General features: G+C 38.4%; 1 protein-coding gene across 1 annotated transcript; it reads left to right on the forward strand.

Annotated features, from left to right (window-relative positions):
- The first annotated feature begins 2,416 nt into the window (after window positions 1-2,416).
- On the forward strand, window positions 2,417-14,242 carry TM4SF18 (transmembrane 4 L six family member 18). Its single transcript, XM_063440999.1, has 5 exons — window positions 2,417-2,677; window positions 6,462-6,557; window positions 8,464-8,606; window positions 9,440-9,620; window positions 13,966-14,242. The coding sequence occupies exons 1-5, from the start codon at window positions 2,501-2,503 to the stop codon at window positions 13,978-13,980; spliced, it is 612 nt and encodes a 203-aa protein (XP_063297069.1). The 5' UTR covers window positions 2,417-2,500; the 3' UTR covers window positions 13,981-14,242.
- The last annotated feature ends 1,372 nt before the right edge of the window (window positions 14,243-15,614 follow it).

Genomic DNA, 15,614 nt, shown 5'->3' on the forward strand with positions numbered 1-15,614 from the left:
CTCTTCTTTTTGTAAGCGTTCTCTATGGTAATTGACAGGTGCAAATTAGTTTATATCAATATTTGACAGGGATGTGTCACGATGGAGGCAGAGGGAATACTGCTGTGATGTCCCAGCATGCCCTCACACCACCTGCTGTATTGTGGGAGCTGTAGTCTCCCAACTTGCACTATGGAGTCATTAACTTCACAGAGTACCATAGCACAGGGGAGGCATGAGAATCAGAAGTGTGTTGTTCTTCTATGAAGTCACTTCTAAAATATCAAAGTTGTTCTATTTGATGTTTAAAATATGTATTTCTTAATTTTGGGCTAAAAAAATAGGGGTCATCTTTTACATGGGGGCCTGTTATACACATAAAAAGTACATATACATACATATGAAGATACAGTAGCTGTACCTCACAATAATTGATATATATACACTGTGGAAATAAAATATATTACATTAAATCACTGTACTGTATTCGATAACCTCTGTGGAAGGTAGAATTACGGTAAAAGGCCAAAAATCACATACTCAAGGTGGCAGTAGAGATACTGAATTAATTCTATCAAAGTGAACCAAATAAATGTACTGTATCTCTATATATATCTCTCACTGAAAAGGCTCTTTCTCTTTCCTGCTCATGTAACCCTCTGTAATTGTCACTATTACATGACTGCAAGCTTCACATTCTCCCCGATTCCTCTGTGTCCATCAAAATGTCTTTGTTGTCTATATCTTGTGAAATAGACACAGAAACAAACAACATACGCCTGTTTATACTTTTTCATCCTTAAATGCTTATATAGTGTGACACTTCACTGCCCAAAATACAAAATAAATAAAAATCACTCTTTATTAGATATACCCAAAATGAAAATGTGCATGCATATAATTAGTAATGACAAAAAGGAATTGGGGGCACACCTGTAACATGCATCTTGCAGGAATGGGCTGCTGTAGTGACCAAAATTCATACATAATATAGATTAAGAAACAGCGCGCACATTAAAATTAATTTTTAAGCGTTGTCCTAGCAGAACAAAGGTACGATGCTCTTCCCTACCTCTGACTTCTCGCCCCTCAGGTTGAGACACCTCCCTTGAGAGGGTATTGTTGCTGACCATGGTACGATCCATGAACTCCTCTCAGGTGGGTCCAAGGGGGTAATAACGACATGTCCGTATCAGCTCAGGATGGACAGGCGAGGGGATAGGGGGAGGGTGGGGCGCATAAACTATTTAAGCTTATCTCTAACCAGTACAACTTCACACCTGAAACATGGAAGGATGACATGTACTATATGTACTACACTATACTAGACATTCTTAAATTGTTCGCTATGGACCTGCGCGTCCTGACAAGTTGGTTATGTTGGTCCTACGCGACATATGAATAATTACTGATTTGGACCTGCGTGTCCACGAGTGTTACATCGAATGCTTGCCTTTACGATAAATAACAATCTTATTCATAAAATACATTGTAAAATTTTATGAGGCTACTTAAAATCACCTATCCCAGCAACAAAAATATGGGGATTCAGTTCCATCATATGGCCATATTGTGTTAAGTAGACAACTACTTCACTGTACCGCAATATTGGTGGGTCCTACACCAAATCTAGCATGAGAGACAAATTAAATAGTGCTAGGGCTAAATAAGCTGAAGTGTATCTGAAGTGTATGTAAATAATCTGCTTGTAAGATGATTTAAACTAAACAATTAAAGTGATACTCACAATGCAAAATATATGTGCTCAATGAAAATGATAATATAGTTACCTCCAAAAGGTGCCTCTGAAGCTCGGGGGCTGGGTGGGGTGCTTAACCCCAAAGAGAAACTGGTCTGGATATTTTAAAATTACATGTATCCTACTAATTAAGCATTATATATATATTCCCAATGCTCTTATAAACAAATTAGGCATCCAAATATTGGTTAACCACCAGGAAGTACCTCTAGTGGCTGTCAGATTGACAGACACTAGAGGCAGTCTTAGTCCTGCAATGTAATCATTGCAGTTTCTCAAATTGCCTCAAGTGTAATTTAGAGAATTTTTCCAAATTTGGCCATTTTTACCTTAAATTTGAAATTTACTTTGAATTCACTTTAAATTCTCACTTTAGTAAATAACCCTAGAGGCAAGTCTGGGCCAAGCAGGTACCCTGAATATCTGAATGGTTTTTTTTCTGTTGTACTCCAGAGTAGCAATCTGACTTGTTTTTTTTTTTTTTTCCTGTTAAACCAAACGCATTGCATGCTGCTGGGAAACAAAAAGAGTACAATTACTGATTTGAAATTCTGAGCAGGACACGTATAACTGGTTACAGTTTCACTTTGTTTTCATGCCAGGGAAAGATTCATTAATTGTTTGGTTTACAGCATATCCTGGCAACCAACTTCTCAAGCAGAAAGCCACATTGTAGGACACGTAGCAACTTCCACAGAGATTCGTTGGATTCATACTAATAATACAGATTGGGTCCGCGATTCATATTTTTACAGTCATATTATGTTTCTGAAGAGCTGTTCAGATTACGTCAGTCTCTCATTGATCCCACTTGCTTTGTGGAGCATTGTTGTTAACATCCTGTTATATTTTCCAAATGGCGATTCCACCTATGCAGCCAACAACCAGCTCACTAATTATGTGTGGTATTTTGAAGGGATCTGTTTTGGGGGTATTATGGTGAGTATAAGATACGCCAAATGTTCCTGTAATGTTACAATCACTGTGTGGTACTGTATATCAATTTGGTTTTAGGAGCTAACATTCTACAGAGCTACGTGTATCACAAAGTAACAATAATACGTAGACAGGATTTAATATATCTATTATAACACTAGCTAAACGTGGGCTCAAGCACGGCAGTTTAGCGTGGAATATATTTCCCATGATACTCTGCCCATTTAAAATCAGATTTACTTATTATTCACACATTAAACATTATTATAAAATATTCAATTAAAATGTATATCTTTAATCATTTTACACATTTTTTTAAGTATGCGCCAACCCGTCAAGCAGCAAGTAAAGACAGCATTCTAAAAGGACAACCACAGTGTTTTCAAGGAGCAGTTTGAAAAAAAAAACTAGTTGCATACAAGTCACATCCAAATCATGTTTATCTTGCCCATTACCAGAAATTGTCAACATAAGTAATTTCATTTCATGTGACGTACAGCCAAATTATACTCAGCCTAGATATATATATATACCCTGACACTTATTATTAGGACCAGAGATAATAAACTTTATATAATATATATATATATACAAAAAAGTAGGTAACTTGGAACTCACCCTTACTCCAATTCAGTAACAATAATTATGCCTAGGTGCAATCCCACGTTATGTGATATATCGGAATGAGTAAGAGATGCACTCTTAGGACTTAGTTAAATAAATAAATTAGAATTTATTCCATAAAGAGGTACTACATCAAATCCGATCGACGTTTCGACCTATTCGGGTCTTTCTCAGTCGTATCGCGTCATTCTCAGCCCCCGTTCGCATTGCGTCATTCTGAGCACGTCATTGAGCATGTTAAGGGTGGTCCGATCGGCTGATCGCCGTGTGGGACTGGGTCTCGTGCACCTTGTACACTGGTAAGCTTATTGCCCTTAACTTTATGTGTTATATATACTCTGTATTTTTGTACGTACAGCATCTTGATAAAGACCGTTTTTATATATATATTGTTTTTTTTATTTCTAAAGTTACAACTGTCGGTAGCTGAATCAGAAATAAAGTTGACTTTTTCCAATTTGGCTGTTTTGGCACTAAATTAGAAAGTCACTTTGAATTCCAAACTCTCACTGAATAACAGATAGATTAGCAGGGTTATCCTCTAAACACCGCATTGGCAATTCCCAGATTTACTAAAGCCAAATGCAGTCCTGATATGGTCAGAGCGACCTATTCCGTAAAATCCATTTAAGGTGTGTTTGAAAAATCAGTAATATCTGCATCCAAACTAATTTAAATCACAGAAATTGAAGATGTATCTACAACCACATGACGGCCAAAGATAAACTGAATGCATCCAGCAGGATGTATGCTTTGCAAATGATCATTTATTTGCTTATTGCAAGTGAACCGATCATTTGAAGAACTATTTGAGTGGAATTTGGTGAACCCTGTTGATCTTTTTATTTCACACTTCACAAATTTTAAAGGGACACTATAGTGCCAGTAATACAAAGCTGTATTCCTGGCACTATCCCTCCCTGTGCCACCCCCCTCCCCAGTGAACAAAGGGTTAAAAAAACCTCTTTACTTACCTGAGTCCTGTGTATTTACTTACTCCTCCTCAGTCCTGTGACTAGCATGCTCTAATGCGCATGCGTGGCAGATGCTGCGTGCGCATTAGACCTTCCCGTAGGAAAGCATTGAATCAATGCTTTCCTATGGGGAAAAATCTCACGCTGAAAGTCCTCATGCAGAGCGTGAGGACATCCAGCGTCAGATATCGGACCAAAGGTCTGTTTCAAACCAGGATGCGCTCTAGTTGCTGACTGGTAGACAGAAATTGGAAGCATACATAGTGCTGCAATGTAAACATTGCAGTTTATATGGAACTGCAATGTTTAACATTGCATCACTAAGGGCAATAGGGACACTGCACGCAGACCACTTCAATTAGGTGAAGTGGCCTGGGTGCCTACAGCGTCCCTTTAAAGTACTGAAGTAGTACGAACCAAGGCTTCTTTCCTTCTATCATCAATACAACTCCCCTTTTTATAAATCATGCTGATGTATACTTGACTGGCTGCTGGTGCATATGGAACTGTGTGAACACTTGTAGTCTGATCAGCTATTATACATTTTTCAAAATAAAGCAAAGTGCACCTACATAGATACAGAACAACTTTACACTGATCACACTACAATATGTTTGTAACTCTGTTGCTTTGTTCAAACTAAATTTGAAAGAAAAATAGAATTTCACTTTACATGACTGTTACAGCAGTTGCAACATTCATTTTCTTTAGGTAATAATGCTTTGCTCAGTACTGCCACCTGCTGCAAGTTTCCATTAAGTCTACTCATTTAAGGGTTATGTGAGGCAACCAGTGATGGATTTCCATCAAATAAGTATTCTGTATTACAAATGTGCATTGCATCTAAAATGTTTCCATTTTTTATAGGAATGCTTTATTTTTTTATCATAGTGATCTCCTAGAAAATTGATCTTTATACTAGTTGTGGTCTTTACATGACTTTGTAAGGAAAATGACAAACTTGTGACATAAAAACAAATTCATTGAGAAAAAAAAAGTGTACAATAAAGCAGCCTACCGTTTCTCCCTTCAAATAATATATATATATATGTATGTTTTAATAATTGCATATGTTTACATGTATGTACCTATTACTGCTTGTAGTTCATTGTTGTGTTTGAATCTGTGAATACAGTGAGTGTTAGCAGCTGTGTAAATACATGCAGGGTCAATGATAATGTTAGAAATGGTTAGGGTAACGGGCAGTTTACAGCTAGCAATAGGCTAATTTCAGAGTTAGATTACATAGATCAATTGAGAGGAGTTACAGTTGTGGTATAAGGGGTATTTAGGATTATTCGGTTTAGTGTTTTAGTGGTGTTAAATTTAGCATTAGGGTATATTAGGTGTTTGACTTTCAAGACTAGTTAATTTTAGAATTAAAGGAACACTATAGGGTTAGGAATACAAACATGCATTCCTGACCCTATCATGTTAAAATCACCATTTAGGTGGCTTTCTCCCCCCCCCCCCCCCCCCCCCCGCCCTCTTAATCCAATGCTTTCCTAATGGAGTGGCGGGAATCAGCAAAGAGGTGGGATGGAGGTGGAGCCACATGTCAGCTTGGCCAATCAGCATTGAAATGCATCTCTATGAGGAAAGTTCAGTGTCTCCATGCAGAGCGTGTGCAGCACTGCCCCAGGAAGCGCCTCCAGTTAATGGGCAGATGGGAAACAATGCCTTTCAACTCGCGGTGGAATAAATACAGGGATTGAGATACACAATGTTACTGAAGAAAGAGAATGAGAATAAAACAGAAAAGAATAGGGTGTGTAATTGAATCTAAAACGTGGCGATATAGACCATATAAGATAGATAAACCTAAACCTCTTTGAGAATAAAATACAATTGCATTCTTCAGTGGAGAAAAACTCAAAGGTTAGAACATTCAGGTAAGAGTCCCAATACTGGGATCCTCCCCTTCTTAACATAAGCCAAAATAAAATAGAAAGTATAGAAAAGAAGCAATAAGTCCAAAAAGTTGTGAAAGTAACAGCGTTTTCAGAAACCAGAGGGTATATACCTGTATATGTGCGTATGTCACCATCAAAATTACAGCCATGTTGTTCAATATTTAATATGTGGATATTGTACACCGACTGGACATAAACGTTTAACATGTCTAAGAATGAATTCAATGTTAATGTCAGTGACACATGATAATATATAATACACTTGTTTTAATCCAGATGCTCATTGTTGCCACGATTGTACTGCTGGTGGATTATTATCAGTGCTGCACACCGTCCTGTGCTGGGAAAGAAAGACACAAGGTTAACTGTTCAGTAAGTACGATTTCCACATCTTCTAATGCATTGCAAGTAAAACAAGGAATTTAGGACTCCCAGAAGCTCCATAAGACCCTAGACACAAAAGAGTGTAAGATATAAATCACTTCGTGCAACAAAATGCTGCTCAGCTGTACACTGTGCATTCGGCAATAACAGGTCATGCAAGTTCTCTTCTTGGTGCAGTATTTGATATATAGGTGAAGAAAGTAGTACAACAAAATCAGAACTGATCACCCGATTTGGAGCCTTTTGGGAACTGGCTCCATGTTGAATAGCTTTGTGTCTATTTTGTGGGATAGACACTTCAGCTAACAGGAACAGGAGAAGGGTAAGTCAAATAAAATATACCTTTTATCACCTTTAGTGAGAGGGAGATTAAAGCACCTGTTTTTTATTTTGTTTTGCTTTTTATTTTTATATGCATATTTGTTTTTTAAGGTAATAAAATGTATATATTTTTTTTACTCACCCTTCTCCTGGATTATTCCTTCAAGTTCCTGTTAGGGGAAGTGTCAAATACTGCACCAATAAGTTTCTTGTCTGTGTTTATTCTTTCAACATATTCCATTGGGAGTGATTGATCCATTGAAGAGAGGTCGTGTATGCCACCTTAAGGCAAAAATACCCTTGTGTTTAGAGCCTATATCCTGAAAAGGCTCTGATCTATGTGAGTTCATTTTCACTCACTTTTATCAATCTTTTCGGTTTTCACAATATTGCACTATATATCTATTTTATATGTTTCTAGTTTATGTTCAATAATTTGTGTGAGGGGTGATTTCCGATTGGTTAAAGTGCTGCACTTGCACTTTATGTTGTTAGGGGTAATATCACCTAAACATTGAGTGTTGGTTAAAAATTATTTCAACCAAAGATCACTAAAAATGACTATAAAAGATTGGAAGGTGACAGAGGGAACGTCTTCTATAGAACACAGAACAATGCAAATAGACAGAGAAAAGTGTATTATATGAGATTTTGAAGTTCAGAAAAAAAAACAGAAGGTTTTTTTCTTAACATACTTGGAATAACATTTTCTAATATTCACACACGTATAATAAAAAGTAATGTGAAACAAAACACACATTGATATTTACTAAAGTGAGAATTAGGGATTTAGTCAATTTAAAGTGATTTTCAAATTTAAGGACAAAATAGCTGATTGGAAAAATTCAATAAGTTAGCTTTGCTTTCAGTTCATCAATTGTGGTTCAAATTTTGAATTTCATTTTGAATTCTTGACATTTCTCACTTTAATAAATAACCCTTAACGTATTGTCCTCCACTTAAAGCAATAACTATTTACAGCCTTGCAGCACTAGACAAGGTTTTTTTTTTTTTACCAAAGCCAGAGTTCAAGTTCAGTTTTACATTTAAATAGATATGCATCACTTTGAGACAACTGTCACATTCAAAAGCTTTAGCTTTGAATGAGAGAGTTGCCTCACTTTGCAGGCTGTAAAAAGCAGGTAAATATGATTTTTTTTATTTTTTTATGTTTGCCTCCTTCTTCTGTTTTATGCTTTCCACACCCACTTCACAGAGTTGTCTGAGTTAGCCAGTCAGTGTCCTATCCCTAAGAATCCTGGAAAAGTGCATTGAATTCTCACTTTGAAAAAAAACTGCGAAAAACATATAAAATGGAGTAACCGCTCTAGACAGAGCATAGGTAAAATTGTGCAGGGTACATGAGTTATCTTAGAGGGGTTTTATTTTGTCACAATGAGATAGCTTTTGTTGTACCCTTAAAAACTAGAGGCGGTCGTCTATAGGAAATAGATTTGTATGAAATACCTTGGTGTTTTACCATCTGTGTTCACACCGAGTTGTCATTTAACTATTGAAAAACAGGAATGCAGGTCAATGTTTCTCATTTGTTTCCTAACATTCTTGCTTTCAGAGACTGGGATCACCTGTGTTTGCCATTCTAGGGGTCATGTTTGCAGGATATTCTTTGATCATCTCATCTTTGGGATTAGTACAAGGTCCATATTGCCAAACAGCGACTGGCTGGACGTATCCTTTTCAGAATACAGCAGGAGGGTATGACATATTAATAATAGATTCCGATTACTTTAGAAAAGATTCTCTGAAGAATAAATCTTATAACAAAATTAGAGAAAAGACCAAAAGACATTATAGCCAGTTAAAATAATAGCTAACGGTGGTTATTTGAACAAAAAGGTGGATGCGCCTGTTAATACTTTCTAGTGGCATTCGTATAAGCGTAAAGAAATATGTACATAATAGTTATTAAAACATAACATTTATTCCAAAAATATAAAAATTTAGTCAAAAAAAACTATATAAATAAAAAAGAAGTATTTCTCCAATGCAGTCACCTAACGCGCTTCATGCATCCTAGCACCTTATATAAGGTATACTATGCTGTTACCTGCTGGGATGCTCAAACATTGGGTCAGAGAATTAGCCCTCACTCAACAAATCAAGAAAGGAAATTATTGTGCCTTAATCGCACCGCCAATAAACAAAAATAGCCTAATAGAAAACAATTATAGTAAAGCCAAATGAAAAAAAAAATGAAATGAAAAAAAAACCCAAGTATAATACAAATTTGAGGAATTAATATAAAGATTAATAAAAACAAGTCAGCCTGCAACTGTATGCATTTATTTAATAAGCTACCCAGCTATTTTTAGCATCAACGTTAAGAGTCAGTATTCTGCATGTAGAATATGCATACAACAATAATAAAAACAAAAAAGAAAAAAAATATTAGCAAATCTTCAATTCATTTGGTACCAATAACAACCTCTAACCTAGTAAATAAAAAATAATTTTTTCCATACACGAAATCTTTAGATAAATTTATACATGGTAATTTAGTTTTACTAGTTTTTTTTGCTTTACAACAGGTATCTCACAGAATACTCCACGTGGTCTCAATGTTTGGAGCCAGCCTATGTGGTAGAATGGAATGTTATCTTATTCTCTATCCTGATTGCACTCAGTGGTCTACAAATAATCCTCTGCTTATATAAAGCAATATATGATATTAATACCATCTGCTGTGGAACACACACAGTCATGATTCAGGTAAAAATAAAATCTACACATTTTATTGATAATACGTGAGTTCTATAGGTTAAATGAGGACACGTTCAGGTCTTTTTCAGAGCAGAAGGGCCCACATAGGACATATTTATTGATTGGTGAGAACTAGTGATGTCCCGAACGGTTCGCTGGCGAATAGTTCCTGGCGAACATAGCATGTTCGCGTCCGCCACCGCGGGCGAACACATGCGATGTTCGGTCCGCCCCCTATTCTTTATCATTGAGTAAACTTTGACCCTGTACCTCACAGTCAGCAGACACATTCCAGCCAATCAGCAGCACACCCTCCCTAGCAGACCCTCCCGCCTACTGGACAGCATCAATTTTAGATTAATTCGGAAGCTGCAACCATTTTTTTTTTTAGTGCATATAAATGTTACAAGCAGATACTCCCCGCAGACACTCTGTATTACTGCAGATACTCTCCCCAGACACTCTGTATTACTGTACATAATCCCCCCAGACACTCTGTATTACTGCACATACTCCCTCCAGACACTCTGTGTTACTGCACATACTCCTTCCAGACACTCTGTGTTACTGCAGATACTCCCTGTAACGGATCGCCTGGCACCCCGACTTGGTACCTCCGTTAATGGATGCTCCTAGTGCTTCCTGAGGACTCCAAGCACTCTGGCAGACACCACAATCACCGAATCCGAGAAACCTTTTAAATTCTCCCAAGCATATGAATGCTGTAGACCATTGAATAGGAACCATACGAATAGGCTTGTACTCCTAGCAGTCAACTGGAACAGCATGCAATAAATCCTTCCCCCCAATAATGAGACGACACATCACTTTGAGGGTAAAACAGGAACTCTGGACTGGCTCATCCAGCCTGGCTTTTATTTCCAACTCACACATACAGGCCACACCCAGGGGGAGGCATAAAAGAACCAATGACATAGATGTTACCTCCCACACATCCCCTCCCCTTAGTGTGACACATAATCCCATTATGCATACAGTGTAAAATATACTTTTACACAACTTTCATAACTTTAAAACCATACATCACATTCACATAAAAATACATATCCACAATCAATCCATTCAGGGGAACAACATATTAAAAATGGCATGAATCCGACCAGGGGTTCAAAAGTTACTAAAAGTATCTTTTGTTCCTTTCTGGCTGGCAGAAAAACATCCCCACAATGCACCCTGGTTTCCTCCCTTCTGCCCTGGAGTTAATTGGAGAAGTAATCCAATTACCCAGGACTAAAGGCAGACTCCATTAACCACATGGTTGCAAAACAACATAAAACACTTTAAAATACATAAAGTCACATTTACACATAACACACAGACATTTCACCTATCCCCAGATAGCTGGGATCTGCACGCACAAAACTACCGAATAGCGCGCAGATCCTACTCACACAGTACAATTGCCATGGAGCTAAAGTCTTTCCCATAGTCTTTCATTATATGAATAGGCTCCATGGTATGGCTATCTGGGGTATCACATTCCCATAAAGTCTGGTCCATAGTCCAAAGGCAAGAGGCGGGCAATCAGCCCCCTCCAAGGACACGTGGCGAGGTCGGTTTCGCCACACTCCCTCCAGACACTCTGTGTAACTGCAGATACTCCCTCCAGACACCCTGTGTTACTGCAGATACTCCCTCCAGACACTCTGTGTTACTGCAGATACTCCCTCCAGACACTGTGTTACTGCAGATACTCCCTCCAGACACTCTGTGTTACTGCAGATACTCCCTCCAGACACCCTGTGTTACTGCAGATACTCCCTCCAGACACTCTGTGTTACTGCAGATACTCCCTCCAGACACCCTGTGTTACTGCAGATACTCCCTCCAGACACCCTGTGTTACTGTAGATACTCCCTCCAGACACTCTGTGTTACTGCAGATACTCCCTCCAGACACCCTGTGTTGCTGCAGATACTCCCCCCAGACACCATGTGTTACTGCAGATACTCCCCCCAGACACACTGTGTTACTGTAGATACTCCCTCCAGACACCCTGTGTTACTGCAGATACTCCCTCCAGACACCCTGTGTTACTGTAGATACTCCCTCCAGACACTCTGTATTACTGCAGATACTCCCCCCAGACAGTGACACAGAGCAGAATAGGGACTGTTCCCCCTACATAGGGGCACTTGGCAGATATGGATTGACACCTATCCTAAGGATCCCTGATACACACTGACACAGAGCAGAATAGGGACTGTTCCCCCTACATAGGGTCACTTGGCAGATATGGATTGACACCTATCCTAAGGATCCCTGATACACACTGACACAGAGCAGAATAGGGACTGTTCCCCCTACATAGGGTCACTTGGCAGATATGGATTGACACCTATCCTAAGGATCCCTGATACACACTGACACAGAGCACAATAGGGACTGTTCCCCCTACATAGGGTCACTTGGCAGATATGGATTGACACCTATCCTAAGGATCCCTGATACACACTGACACAGAGCACAATAGGGACTGTTCCCCCTACATAGGGTCACTTGGCAGATATGGATTGACACCTATCCTAAGGATCCCTGATACACACTGACACAGAGCAGAATAGGGACTGTTCCCCCTACATAGGGTCACTTGGCAGATATGGATTGAAACCTATCCTAAGGATCCCTGATACACACTGACACAGAGCAGAATAGGGACTGTTCCCCCTACATAGGGTCACTTGGCAGATATGGATTGACACCTGTCCTCAGGGACCCTGATACACACTGGGGGGGACCTACTGTCCTTCCTCCCCCCGCCCCCACCCCTGCGTTGTGGGTGGGGGCCATAAAAATAATCCATATCTGCCAAGTGACCCTATGTAGGAGGAATAGTCCCTGTTCTGCTCTGTGTCAGTGTGTATCAGGGTCTCTGAGGACAGGTGTCAATCCATATGTCAAGGTGTCAATATGTCATGTCAGGTGTCAATCCATATCCATTATGATTTAGGAATGTTAGGTGATTTCTGCCCTTTATGGATTAAAACCAGACTCTGCATCAACTGTGTAATTTTCCATGTGAGTTTTGCCATGGATCCCCCTCCGGCATGCCACAGTCCAGGTGCTAGTCCCATTGAAACAACTTTTCCATCACTTTTGTGGCCAGAAAGAGTCCCTGTGGGTTTTAAAATTCGCCTGCCCATTGATGTCAATGGCGTTTCGCCCGGTTCGCGAACGTTTGCGGAAGTTCCCGCTCGCCGTTCGCGAATCGAAAATTTCGTGTTCTCGACATCGCTAGTGAGAACAAGTAGATAAGGGAAGTGTTATGAAGAGCTTAATCAGTTGAAACCTCAACATGTGTTTAACAGGTTGTAATTGTTTTTCTAATAGTTGTTTTAATGCAGAGTCTAAACAGAACAATGTGCCCTCCACATGTCTTGTAAAAAAAAAATGGTAATTGCACCTATATTATAGATATGTGTTTTTTATCATACATAATTAATTTATTTAGATGTAGCTATTTGTGATACCATTATTTTTGTAGATGAGATAATTCAGTACTGCTTTATCATTATTGTATTTGTAAACTGAATTAGAGGCACTCAGTTCGAAATAATATTACTCACATTGACTGGCCTTGAGGGCTTGTGTATTAAAAACACAAGCAGGCAAGCACTGATATCAATAGACTTTACTCGACCAGAAAGATGGGCGTACCAACATGGAAAACATTGGTTACACAGTTACAGGCCAAAAATAGTCACTGCTCTATATGGGGGACTACAGCAATGGTTAACCATTCCAGAACTTCAATGTTTATAAGCAAGCATTTTCTACTTATCTCTCCATTGTACTTTTTCATCCCTTTTTTTTTTATGTTCCTTATTCCATGGTTTTAAATCTCCTGTTACCCAAGCCTTGATTAGTTGATCCTGCGCCGTTTGTCTTGACATTTTGACTTGCCTATCTACATTTATTGGATTACCATTGCCCTTACTGTGCCATGTGTTATTATTAAGATGCACTTTTACAGTTGCCCCTTAATGTAGTGCTCCTCCTTGCTCCTGGGCTTCCATTTACCCACGTACTACCATCTGGGCATTACAAAATATTTAACATAGCATTGTAATAGTAACAGGGAAGGCAATTTGTTTTATTTATTTATTTGAAACCAGACACCTGGTGTCAATGGACAAGTCTGCTTATACTATCTAATATTTCAATACATGTTTATACCATTCATCCAACAGATGAGGAATCCTGTTTATATCAAACTCCTAAACTCTTTCTACATAACAGGCGTTATGCAAGGCACTTTATATTATGACTGTAATGATATCATCTGTCAGGGAAGAATTGCATACTCTATTAACTTTCTTTTTTATTTTTTCAGGCAGAAGATATATAATAATATGGGAAACATAAGTTTTTGAGACTGACTAGGGATTACATTACGGGGGAGACTTATCAAGGCTATTCTGGGACAAAGTGCTAAACAAGGAGCAATCACCATGGAAACCAATAGTACATCTCTCAACAGTCAGTACTTTGCATCCAAAATAACACCTGTTTGACTTCATACATCTGTCTCTTGTGAGGAGCAATTCTACAACTATGCGACTACATTAGGCCAGGGACTAATTAAAAGTATTTTGAAATATTGGGCAGACTAGATGGGCCAAATGGTTCTTATCTGCCGTCACATTCTATGTTTCTATGATACATCATATACCCAGACAACCACCTTCATCAAATTCTTCTGGGAGCAGCTACAGAAAGCCACATTATGTGGAACAACTGTACTAAAACAATACAAAACAATCTGTGCACTCCTGGCAATTAATGGTCTTTTGTTAACTGCCTGTACATTTTCATTATACCGATCAGTATTGCAGAGGTCTTAATTAATAGAACTTTTATTCATTCTTTTCAATAGCTAATTATTATTTGCATTATTGGCCTAATTTGGCTTCCTCAAAAATACATTACAGTGTAATAAGCAAAATATTACTGTGTAATATATTGTTTAGTGTATCTTCAGTGGCTGATTATCGATATAATGATACTAATGGGATAATTTATTTCAAGTTTCTGACTTGCATGATGCTATCTATAATTGTGTTACTCCAAGTTGTTAATTATACTGATTCCCATTAAATGAGGAGATAGCAATGCCATGATTCTCTGGCCTTGCCAGGTTATACAAGTATTGTAGATTATGCTAGCTTTAGTGTACCTATAATCTTAATTTTATTAATGACAGGAGGCGAGTATTTGCTTAAGTCTCTCTTTACTAGAACTCCACAGCAGCACAGAAAAATCAGAAAAAAGTTAGGTACTATAAAACTCCCCTCCCCATGCATCATTTCCTCTTTCAAACTGCGACAAAAAACAGAATAAAAGGCAGAAAACATAATGGGGAAGAAATGAAGTCCTAGATACAACAAATACAACAATGTCCACCAGCCGAGAGGAACTACCAAACCAGATAACGTTGATGGACTGTAAACTGAAACGAGAGAAAAAACAGAATCAAACAGGTTGATTATCCAACGAAATGTACTCTGAATAAACATGTAGGTACCCAATATAGCAACCAAATTTACCTTAATATGTAGATATCCCAACCCTACTTATGAAAAACAGACATAAGAAAACAAGCGACAGGTAGCAGAGACAACAAGCAGAGTTGCATATGTACCTGATTAATCTAAACTATAAATTAAACAAGGGAGGGATAAGAATGGGTGGGAAATACTCGCCTCCTGTCATTAATAAAATTAAGATTATAGGTACACTAAAGCTAGCATAATCTACAATTTTTATAACATGACAGGAGGCTAGTATTTGCTGTTTCAACGCTCAGTTCACCAATCCAACGCTGTTTGTGTCGCTGATACCTATGTCAGGAGATATCAGAGAAATCCTAATTGGACTTGCCAACTGCTATAAACGACAGAAGAGGGATCAATGAAGATGCCAGCCGACGAAGCATCTCAATCCGCTGATAGATCCATTGTACGTGGTGTTGCAACCTGTTTC

Source organism: Pelobates fuscus, chromosome 2 (genome assembly GCF_036172605.1).
Source record: "Pelobates fuscus isolate aPelFus1 chromosome 2, aPelFus1.pri, whole genome shotgun sequence".
NCBI lineage: Eukaryota > Metazoa > Chordata > Amphibia > Anura > Pelobatidae > Pelobates > Pelobates fuscus.